The sequence below is a fragment of the Leucoraja erinacea genome, unplaced genomic scaffold, assembly GCF_028641065.1.
Source record: "Leucoraja erinacea ecotype New England unplaced genomic scaffold, Leri_hhj_1 Leri_400S, whole genome shotgun sequence".
Taxonomy (NCBI): domain Eukaryota; kingdom Metazoa; phylum Chordata; class Chondrichthyes; order Rajiformes; family Rajidae; genus Leucoraja; species Leucoraja erinaceus.
In genome coordinates this window covers 59,507-71,629 of record NW_026576301.1, presented here as the reverse complement: position 1 = coordinate 71,629, position 12,123 = coordinate 59,507, and the positions used below count along the sequence as shown (strand labels likewise).

General features: G+C 48.9%; 1 protein-coding gene across 1 annotated transcript; it reads right to left on the bottom strand.

Annotated features, from left to right (window-relative positions):
- Positions 1-827: 827 nt before the first annotated feature.
- LOC129693718 (tubulin alpha-1B chain-like) lies at positions 828-6,526 on the bottom strand. The gene is made up of 5 exons (XM_055630496.1): positions 6,477-6,526; positions 5,635-5,912; positions 5,362-5,510; positions 2,853-3,533; positions 828-1,254 (listed from the first exon to the last, which is right to left on the bottom strand). Exons 1-5 carry the CDS (start codon positions 6,524-6,526, stop codon positions 955-957), a joined length of 1,458 nt encoding a protein of 485 aa, XP_055486471.1. The 3' UTR covers positions 828-954.
- Positions 6,527-12,123: the final 5,597 nt, after the last annotated feature.

Genomic DNA, 12,123 nt, shown 5'->3' with positions numbered 1-12,123 from the left:
CAGTGTGTCCATATACTGTAATATAAATATATACACACATGAATAAATAATATGATAAAGTGCAAATAACAGATAATTAGTTATTAATAATCAAAGTTTTGTCCGAGCCAGGTTTAATAGCCTGATGGCTGTGGGGAAGTAACTATTCCTGAACCTTGTCGTTGCAGTCTTCAGGCTCCTGTACCTTCTACCTGAAGGTAGCAGGGAGATGGGTATGCGGCCAGGATGGTGTGGGTCCTTGATGACCCTGCCAGCCTTTTTGAGGCAGCGACTGCGATAGATACCCTCGATGGAAGGAAGGTCAGAGCCGATGATGGACTGGGCAGTGTTTACTACTTTTTGTAGTCTGTAGTCGTTTCCTCTCCAGGGCGCTCAAGTAGCCGAACCAAGCCACGATGCAACCGGTCAGCATGCTCTCTACTGTGCACCTGTAGAAGTTAGAGAGTCTTCCTTGACAAACCGAGTCTCCATAATCTTCTCAGGAAGTACAAGCGCTGATGACCTTTCTTGATAATTGCATTCATGTTCTCGGTAGCAGTAGCTCTTATCCCGTCCTTTCCCAGCACATCCCCGTCTCTTTGCCCCACCCTTACTTCTCCCTCCCTTCCCCCTCCCGTTGCCCCCACCCACTCCAACTATTCCCCCCCCCCCCACACCCCTCTCTGCCCCCTCCTCTGGTCTCGCACCCCCTTCTATGAATCTGCTTTACACTGACATGAGCGACCCATACTATTCGCTTCTGTCGAAGTCGTTCTTCTGCCGCCAGCGAGTACCGCCCAATTCCCACAGCGTGACCATGTCCTGTGAATTTTCCAAAGGATGGACTTCCAAATGCATTTTTTATCCAATTAAATTTACTTTCGAAATTACAATGCTCTCTGATTAAACTTGCTTTCCAAATCTATCGCATAAATGTGGCATTTGATTATACATTTTAATTTGAAGTAATGTAGTCTACTCCTCTCCTTCCTCCTCTGCCCTTGCGATGTCGGTGGAATCCAGGGCCACCTCTTGGTAGTCCTTCTCCAGCGACGCCATGTTCTCCCGCGCGTCTTGGAACTCCCCTTCCTCCAGCCCCTCTCCCACGTACCAGTGGACAAAGGCCCGCTTGGAGTACATCTTGTCGAACTTGACGTCCAGACGGGTCCAGGCCATGGCGATTGCGGTGGTGTTGCTCAACATGCAGAGGGCGCGTTGCACCTTGGCCAGGTCGCCCCCCGGCACCACAGTCGGGGGCTGGTAGTTGATGCCTACCTGCGGGGGATGGAAACGTTTAGACATTGGATTTCAATTCCTGGACCCCTGTCAACATGCGAGCTCCTCCCAACCCCATCACCGTATAAGCCAAAGATCCTACAGGAGCAAGATAGACCCCCTCATCCGAAATAAACATAGACATAGAAAATAAGTGCAGGAGTAGGCCATTCGGCCCTTCGAGCCTGCACCGCCATTCAATATGAACATGGCTGATCATCCAACTCAGTATCCTGTACCTGCCTTCTCTCCATACCCCCTGATACCTTTAGCCACAAGGGCCACATCCAACTCCCTCTTAAATATAGCCAATGAACTGGCCTCAACTGCCTTCTGTGGCAGAGATTCGCCACTCTCTGTGTGAAAAATGTTTTTCTCATCTCAGTCCTAAAATATCCCTTATCCTTAAACTGTGACCCAATGGACTTACGTGTAGTGCGTAACGGAACGGAATTGCCGCCATTTGTTTATGCCAAACGCGACATCTTTGGTAGCGGGGACGGACTCCACAGTTATACAAATATGCTCCAACATCACATCACAGGGAAGAGCAAAGATACTAGAGGCCCCTCTAGTCTCTTTGTGGGAAGAGGACGTTTCCTCCATTCCTGAGTTGACCCAAGACTGATTCTCGCCCCCCCCCCCCCCCCCCCCCACCGATACGAGACGAAGGTTCTGTGTATATTGCAGATTCTCTGTTCCCCGCGCGAGGGCGCTGGAAATGGGAGCGTAGCAATTGAGAGATTATTCCAAATTCTGTATCCCTCCACAATCAGAAGATCAATGTTCCCTGGAGTATTTTCACTGACCAGTTACCCGGTAGAAATGTTACAGAGAAAGGTTGAACAAGTTAGGGCTTTATTCTTTGGAGCGCAGAAGGTAGAAGGTTAAGGGGGACTTGATAGAGGTGTTTTTAAAATGATGAGAGGGATAGACAGAGTTGACGTGGAAAAGCTTTTCCCACTGAGAGTAGGGAAGATTCAAACAAGGGGACATGACTTGAGAATTAAGGGACTGAAGTTTAGGGGTAACATGAGGGGGAACTTCTTTACTCAGAGAGTGGTAGCTGTGTGGAATGAGCTTCCAGTGAAGGTGGTGGAGGCAGGTTCGTTTTTATCATTTAAAAATAAATTGGATAGTTATATGGACGGGAAAGGAATGGAGGGTTATGGTCTGAGCGCAGGTATATGGGACTAGGGGAGAATACGTGTTCGCACGGACTAGAAGGGTCGAGATGGCCTGTTTCCGTGCTGTAATTGTTATATGGTTATATGGTTATAAGAGGTACTTCGCCCCATCGTCTGCAAATCCACCCACCCTACTCCAACCCTTGCTCCGGGAACAGGACAGGATGTCTCCTGCAAATGTTAGGACCGGGTTAGAACATTCTCATGGGATGACTACATTGCGTTAGGGTGTTGAATGGGGAGGACACAGTGGTGAGTGAGGGGGAGGTCCATGTACAATTATTTTCGGCGAATAGTAGGACATCTATTTAACATTTCTAGCTGTGCCGTTCACCTGAGGTATCGGACAAGCATAGCCAAAGTCCCTCCTCCACCGGGTACACGCGGTTTTGTCTCAAACCCTCCACTCACCTTGAATCCGGTCGGGCACCAGTCTACGAACTGGATGGAGCGCTTGCTCTTGATGGTGGCGATGGCGGCGTTGACATCCTTGGGCACCACGTCCCCGCGGTACAACATGCAGCACGCCATGTACTTGCCCTGGCGGGGGTCGCATTTCACCATCTGGTTGGCCGGCTCGAAACAGGCGTTGGTGATTTCGGGAACCGACAGTTGCTCGTGGTAAGCCTTCTCGGCCGAGATGAGGGGCGCGTAGGTGGCGAGCGGGAAGTGGATACGTGGGTAGGGGACCAGGTTGGTTTGGAACTCAGTCAGGTCCACATTGAGGGCGCCGTCGAAGCGCAGCGAGGCGGTGATGGACGACACGATCTGCGCGATCAGGCGGTTGAGGTTGGTGTAGGTGGGGCGGCCGATGTCGAGGTTCCGCCGGCACACGTCGTAAATGGCCTCGTTGTCCACCATGAAGGAGCAGTCGGAGTGCTCCAGGGTGCAGTGGGTGACCAGCACCGCGTTGTAGGGCTCGACCACGGCGGTGGAGATCTGCGGCGCCGGGTAGACGGAAAACTCCAGCTTGGATTTCTTGCCGTAGTCGACGGAGAGTCTCTCCATGAGGAGGGAGGTGAAGCCCGAGCCGGTGCCGCCCCCGAAACTGTGGAAGATGAGGAACCCCTGGAGCCCGGTGCACTGGTCGGCCTAGGGTGAAACGAAAGCGGAAATCGTGGATGGAATACCGGATGGCACGCCACCGTCACCTCTATGTTTCCGCGCACGAAGATAGAACTGGAGTGATGGAGCGACATTGTCGAATCATTGTCTATCCCTATCCATCAATGCTAATCTAGTTGGCAATATGGGCTCGGTGCGTTTATCTGTATTGGGTCGCTATACATGTGAACCCTTCCCACCCACCTGTCCATCTAAATCACTTTCGAAATTCGGAACGTTATTCGGCTTCCGACGTGTTACAGCAAGGGATGCCTGCGATTTGAAAGTCATTGAAAGTAGGCATGCAGGTGCAGCAGGCAGTGAAGAAAGCGTCATAGCAAAAGGATTTGAGTATAGGAGCAGGGAGGTTCTACTGCAGTTGTATAGTGTATTGGTGAGACCACACCTGACGTATTGCGTACAGTTTTGGTCTCCTAACCTGAGGAAGGACATTCTTGCCATAGAGTACAGGGAAGGTTCACCAGACTGATTCCTGCGATTGCAGGACTTTCATACGAAGACAGACTGGATAGACTCGGCTTGTACTCGCTAGAATTGGAAGATTGAGGGGGGTGGGGTTTATAGAAACTTACAAAATTCTTAAGGGGTTGGACAGGCTAGATGCAGGAAGATTGTTCCCGATGTTGGGGAAGTCCAGAACAAGGGGTCACAGTTTAAGGATAAAGGGGAAATCTTTTAGGACTGAGGTGAGAAAAACATTTTTTACACAGAGAGTGGTGAATCTGTGGAATTCACTGCCACAGAAGGTAGTTGAGGCCAGTTAATTTGTTATATTTAAGAGGGGTTTAGATGTGGCCCTTGTGGCTAAAGGGATGAGGGGGTATGGAGAGAAAGCAGGTACAGGATACTGAGTTGGATGATCAGCCATTATCATATTGAATGGCGGTGCAGGCTCGAAGGGCCGAATGGCCTACTCCTGCACCTATTTTCTGTTTCTATGTTTCTATGTTACATTTGGGCTTGACTTGTCAATAAAGTTATATAGCTGTGGAAAGGCAATATTGAGAGCATCCTGTGCTGTTCCGGTTGCTCCATTTTAGGACGGACGTGCAGGCTTAGATTTGGACGCAGATGAATTTCACGAGAATTATGCACGGATTTGAGGATTTTAGCAAAAAAAAACCTGGACTGTTTTTTTGTCGTTGAACTGATAGGTATTTATGCAAATAATGTCAATCGTGGAGTCGTGGGGGTGACATTGCCCCTGTCCCACTTAAGAAACCTGAATGGAAACCACTGGAGACTTTACGCCCCGGGAACCGCACGGAAACCTTGGGTGGGGCGCAAAGTCTCCAGAGGTTTCCGTTCAGGTTTCCTAAGTGGGACAGGGGCTTACTGTTTGGAAACAGGAATAGAGGGTTTATGCGGAGAGGTTGGCAAATTTGGATCAAAATCTCATTTCGGAGACCTGAGAGATATTTATGCAAATACGATATGTATATATACGTAGGGTACATATTGAGAACCCTTTTCCCGAGGTTTGGAAATGTCACAACAGACTGGGCAATGCTTTAAAGTATGCTGAGTGCACAGGAAACCCAGTTCTCGGATGACGCTTATTTATTCATGTGTGTATATATTTATATTATGGTATATAGACACACTGATTTGTTTTGCAGCAAATGCCTACTATGTTCTGTGTGCTGAAGCAAAGCAAGAATTTCATTGTCCTATCAGGGACACATGACTATAAACTCACTTGAACTTGAACTTGAACGCTTGGGACAGGAACACACTCTCGGGAGTGCGGTGGTAATATAAGAATTCTGGGAAGTTCCATTGCAAGTCCACCTACCACCTTCCGGGTGCGATCCAGCACCAGGTCCACGATTTCCCTCCCGATCGAGCAGTGGCCCCGTGCGTAGTTATTGGCCGCGTCCTCCTTGCCGGTGATGAGCTGCTCGGGGTGGAAGAGCTGCCGGTAGGTGCCGGTCCGCACCTCATCTGCAGGGGAGGGAGAAGGGAACAGGGAATTAACCAGCGCCGCAAAAGCCCCTTCCTTGCACGACGCGGGAAGGTTTGTAGACAATCCTGGACATACAAGGCCTCGCCCGCCATTCCAAATTACCGATCACCGTGGGCTCCAAGTCGACGAACACGGCCCGCGGGACGTGCTTGCCCGCCCCCGTCTCGCTGAAGAAGGTGTTGAAGGAGTCGTCGCCGGCTCCGATGGTCTTGGCGCTGGGCATCTCGCCATCCGGCTGGATCCCGTGCTCCAGGCAATACAGCTCCCAGCAAGCGTTGCCGATTTGGCACCCGGCCTGGCCGATGTGGACTGAAATACACTCGCGCTGGAGATGGGGGGGCAAACACGGGATTAGTACCGGATGTGCAAAATTGCCTTGGGGTCATGTTGAGTGGTGGAGGGAGTGGGGTGGGACTTAAAGTCACTGTCAGGCGCATCCCATCCAATACCTCCAAAAAATGCCCCTGTCCTACGAAACCTGAACGGAAACCTCTGGAGACTTTGCGCCCCACCCAAGGTTTCCGTGCGGTTCCCGGAGGTTGCAAGTGGTCGCCGGAGGTTGCAGGTGGCCGCCGGAGGTTGCAGGTGGTCTCCGGAGATTGCAGGTGGTGGAAGCAGGTCGGGAGACTGACAAAAACCTCCGGGAACCGCACGGAAAACTTGGGTTGGGGCGCAAAGTCTCCAGAGGTTTCCGTTCAGGTTTCCTAAGTGGGACAGGGGCATTATTTATCCTCCTTCGCACGCTGGAAGTAGAACACCTCATCCTCCCCCTCTTACCCGATCCCTTCCCAAGAAACACGCCCCCTGTTTGTGTTAACCGGGACTCCCGGCTACAACAGGGCTCGCATTTATCTAATTGGTGCACAACGCCCACAGACGGCTCCCATCGACCAATCAGCCCCTTGTCTCCATGGTGTTCCTCAGAGTTCCACCGCGTCACCTACCATAATGTTCGGCGATCACCGCAGCCCTCGATAATGACTGGCTGACGCATTGCGCCCGTCGCGGTATTTATACCCCGACATTACGGGGCAGCCCGTCGTCTGATTGGTCGGGGAGGTTGCAGCCCGTCGTCTGATTGGTCGGTCGGGGCCGATGGTTGCTAGGTGCCAAGGTAAACGTTGGCCTCATAGATGGACAACGTCAGAGGCCGGTCCGGTCCCCTGCTGTCTAGATCAACCCCCCCCCCCCCCCCCCCCCCACTGAAATCGTTGAAACTCAAAATAGATAAGGACATGGTCGAGCCTCACCTTCAAATGATCATGGTCCCATCCAACTCAGTCCTGTCCCCTGTTAGTCAAAAGCTGGAGAAACTCAGCGGGTGCACCAGCAGATCATGGAGCGAAGGAAATAGGCCCCCCCCCCCGAAACCCCACTTCAACTGATCAGGGGTAGACAAGAAAGGGAAAGAAAGTAGAAGGCTGCAGGAGTACAGCCATGAGGCAGCAAGGACTAACAGAATTGGGAGAAGTCGATGTTCATGCCCCCGGGGTGCAGACTCCCCAAACGGAATATGAGGTGCTGTTCCTCCAATTTCCGGTGCTGCTCGCTGTGGCCATGGAGGAGACCCAGGACAGAGAGGTCAGAGGCGGAGTGGGAGGGGGACCTCCTGTACCTGCCTTCTCTCCATACCCCCTGATTCCTTTAGCCACAAATGCCACATCTAACTCCCTCCTAAATATAGCCAATGAACTGGCCTCAACTACCTTCTGTGTCAGAGAATTCCACAGATTCACCACTCTCTGTGTAAAAATGTTTTTCTCATTTCAGTCCTAAAAGACTTCCCCCTTATCCTTAAACTGTGTGACCCCTTGTTCTGGACTTTCCCAACATCGGGAACAATCTTCCTGCATCTAGCCTGTCCAACCCCTTAAGAATTTTGTAAGTTTGTAACTTGATTCACTAGCCCCTAGAGCTCTATCTAACTCGCTCTTAAATCCATTCAGTGACTTGGCCTCCACTGCCCTCCATGGCAGGGAATTCCACAAACTCACAACTCTCTGGGTGAAAAAAGTTTTTTCCCACTATCTCAAGTATCGCAATACCCGCTGATTTCTAGTTTAAATGCACTCAGCTCCACTGTGCTGGGTTCACCACCAACTCTTATAATTGAAGAAATCTTTGCTAGGCGGGGTCCAAATTAGTCGATAAACAGAAGAAACAAAAGCATGAAAGGATGTCCTGTCAGATTTAGGAACAGACCCTTCCCAGCTGTTATCGTTCTCTTGAACAAGCCTCTTACAAAATGAAGGCCTCATCCCGATTTTCTAACCGAGGTTACCATGTTATACGAAAGATGTCTTCTGCAGATTTATAGGGCTCCGTAAGACCACATATCCTAATTTGAGGAAGCTAATGAAATGTTGACCTTCATCACAAGAGGGTTTCAGTATAGGAGTAATGAGGTTCTTCTGCAGTTGTATAGGGCTCTGGTAAGACCACATCTGGAGTATTGTGTACAGTTTTGGTCTCCTGATTTGAGGAATAACATCCTTGTGATTGAGGCAGTGCAGCGTGGGTTCACGAGATTGATCCCTGGGATGGCGGGACTGTCATATGAGGAAAGATTGAAACGACTAGGCTTGTATTCACTGGAGTTTAGAGGGATGAGGGGAGATCTTATAGAAACATATAAAATTATAAAAGGACTGGACAAACAAGAAGCAGGAAAAATATTCCCAATGTCGGGCGAGTCCAGAACCAGGGGCCACATAGTCTTAGAATAAAGGAGAGGTCATTTAAGACAAGATGTGAGAAAAAACCTTTTCACCCAGAGAGTTGTGAATTTATGGAATTCCCTGTCACAGAGGGCAGTGGAGGCCAAATCACTGGATGGATTTAAGAGGGGGTTAGATAGAGCTCTAGGGGCTAGTGGAATCAAGGGAAATGGGAGCAGGCAGGCACGGGTTATTGATTGGGGATGATCAGCCATGATCACTATGAATGGCGGTGCTGGCTCGAAGGGCCGAATGGCCTCATCCTGCACCTATTTTCTAAGTTTCTGTGTGGTCAAGCTGGAAAGAGTGCAGTGAAGATATACGCATCTGTTGCCAGGATTCGAGGGCCTGAACTATAGTGACAGTTTGAGCACGTTATTCCTTTGAGCACAGGCGGAGGAGGGGGAGAACATGTAGAGGTGTGCAAAATCGTCAGAAATAGATTGGACAAATGCATAGAGTCCTTAGCCCAGCGAAGGGAAATCTGGAACGAGAGGACATAGGATTAAGGTTAAGGGGGAAATATTTCATAGGTATCTGAGGGGTAACTATTTGCGCTATGTAGTGCCCTTGATTTTACTCATCAGATTCAGATTCAGATTCATAGAAACATAGAAACATAGAAATTAGGTGCAGGAGTAGGCCATTCGGCCCTTCGAGCCTGCACCGCCATTCAATATGATCATGGCTGATCATCCAACTCAGTATCCCATACCTGCCTTCTCTCCATACCCCCTAACCCCCTTAGCCACAAGGGCCACATCTAACTCCCTCTTAAATATAGCCAATGAACTGGCCTCAACTACCCTCTGTGGCAGAGAGTTCCAGAGATTCACCACTCTCTGTGTGAAAAAAGTTCTTCTCATCTCGGTTTTAAAGGATTTCCCCTTATCCTTAAGCTGTGACCCCTTGTCCTGGACTTCCCTAACATCGGGAACAATCTTCCTGCATCTAGCCTGTCCAACCCCTTAAGAATTTTGTAAGTTTCTATAAGATCCCCTCTCAATCTCCTAAATTCTAGAGAGTATAAACCAAGTCTATCCAGTCTTTCTTCATAAGACAGTCCTGACATCCCAGGAATCAGTCTGGTGAACCCTCTGCACTCCCTCTATGGCAATAATGTCCTTCCTCAGATTTGGAGACCAAAACTTTAATTGTCATTGTCAGTGTACAGTACAGAGACAATGAAATGCAGTTAGCATCTCCCTGGTAGAGCGACATAGAATATGACAATATATACATCTATTTACATGCATACAGTCATAGTGTTTTCCTGGTGGGAAGAGTGACGGGGGGGGGGGGTTCGAATTCTCATCTCGGTCCTAATCTTTATTTTAAAATCCCTATCTTTAAACTGTGACCCCTTGTTCTGGACTTCCCCCAACATCGGGAATAATCTTCCTGCATCTAGCCTGTCCAACCCCTTAAGAATTTTGTAAGTTTCTATAAGATCCCCCCTCAATTTTCTAAATTCTAGCGAGTACAAGCCGAGTCTATCCAGTCTTTCTTCATATGAAAGTCCTGCCATCCCAGGAATCAGTCTGGTGAACCTTCTCTTTACTCCCTCTATGTCTCCCAGAATGTCTTTCCTCAGATTAGGAGACCAAAACTGTACGCAATACTTAAGGTGTGGCCTCACCAACTGCAGTAGAACCTCCCTGCTCTTATACTCAAATCCTTTTGCTATGCTTTTATTTATTTTGTGTATTTTAGATTGACGTGTCCTTGGATTTTGGCTGTTGTCGGATTCCACCTGCAAATAAACTTACCTTTGTAAAATTAAAGGGGTGCTGTCTAATACGTGCGGACAGATATGTAGTTGAACTTACAAACAATGTCTTACAAATGGTCTTGTGAGATAATGTAAATCATGCACCACCGAAAGACACAGCAGAGTAAACGTAGAAACATAGAAATATAGAACATAGGTGCAGGATGAGGCCATTCGGCCCTTCGACCCTGCACCGCCATTCATTGCGATCATGGCTGATCGTCCCTAATCAATAACCCGTGCCTGCCTTCTCCCCTATATCCCTTGATTCCACCAGCATCTAGAGCTCTATCTAACTCTCTCTTAAATCCATCCAGTGATTTGGCCTCCACTGCCCTCTCTAGCATGGAATTCCATAAATTCACAACTCTCTGGGTGAAACCGTTTTTTTCTCACAGTCTTTATCTCGTTCAGTCTCAAATGGCCTCCACTTTATTCTAACTGTGGTCCCTGGTTCTGGACTCGCCCAACATTGGGAACATATTTCCTGCATCTAGCTTGACCAGTCCTTTTATAATTTTATATGTGTCTATAAGATCCGCCTTTTTCCTTCTAAACTCCAGTAAATACAAGCCTAGTCTTTTCAATCTTTCCTCATATGACAATCCCGCCATCCCAGGGATCAATCTGGCGAACCTACGCTGCACTGCCTCAATCACAAGGATGTCCTTCCTCAAATTAGGAGACCAAAGCTGTACACAATACTCTACATGTGGTCTCACCAGAGCCCTATACAGCTGCAGATAAACCTCTGTACTCCTATAGTGAAATCCTCTTGTTATGAAGGGCAAAATTACATTAGCTTTCTTAACAAGAGGATTTCAGGTTTAAACACAATCCAATTCCACGCCATTACAGATTAGCAAATCAAGTCAAGGCAAGGCACATTTATTTATATGGCACATTTAAAAAACAACTCTCGTTGGCCAAAATGCTTTACTTTTGTATATAGTATAAACAAACAAACTACATACATATATACATATAGCCCTCGCTCAGACGACGTCAAGAACGGCTTGGAAGTGGAGATAAGTTTGAAGTCTAGACATAAAGGAATCGATGGAGGGGGCAGTTCTGATGGGAAGAGGGACGCTGTTCCACAGGCTAGGAGCTGCAACCACAAAGGCGCGGTCGCCCCTGAGTTTATGCCTAGACCGCGGGATATTCAGCAGCCCCAAGTCGGCCGATCTGAGGGACCTGGAGGTGGTGTGGTGGGTAAGCAGACTTTTAATGTAGGAGGGGGCAGGCCCATTGAGGGCTTTGTAGACATATAGAAGGATCTTGAAATAGATTCGGAACGGCACAGGGAGCCAGTGGAGAGAGGCCAGCATCAGGGTGATGTGGTCCCTTTTTCGAGTGCCCGTCAGGCGGGACAGGGATGATTTGGATGCCAGTGTAAAGGGAGTTGCAGTAATGTAGGCGGGAGGAGATAAATGTGTGACTACTAAAGGTCCTGTTAGCTTTTCGACTTTATTTAATTAATTTACGATTGCCCTTTGTCCTTTGTCAACATGCAACAGAATCTGACTGCAGGAGACGGCAGTGTGTGTGATTCCCACATGCTCAGTTTCAATCTTCTTTGAAGCACAGAATTAGAATAACACATGAAGAGGAATTTTAAGAATATTTCATCAATCTACCCAACCCTATCCCTTGGTCGTGTTGAAGCTTTGCAATTCATCTTTGACCTCTTCCCTCAACCCTCCACCCCGCGAATTCCCACACCTATCTCCTCCCTTCCCTGTCCCTTTGCCTCACCTTACCTCTCCCTCCCTCCCCCCACCCCCCTACATTTGCTCCACCCCCCCCTCACGATCTCCCCCTCCGCCTCACTCCATCGGACCCCCCCCCCCCCCCCACCCCGCTCCACTGACATGACCGCCCCATGCTAGTCATTACTGTGGCAATCGTTCTTACACAGCGAGTGGTGAATCTGTGGAATTCTCTGCCACATAAGGTAGTTGAGGCCAGCTCATTGGCTATATTTAAGAGGGAGTTTGATGTGGGCCTTGTGGCTAAAGGGATCAGGGGGTATGGAGAGAAGGCAGGTACGGGATACTGAGTTGGATGATCAGCCATGATCATATTGAATGGTGGTGCAGG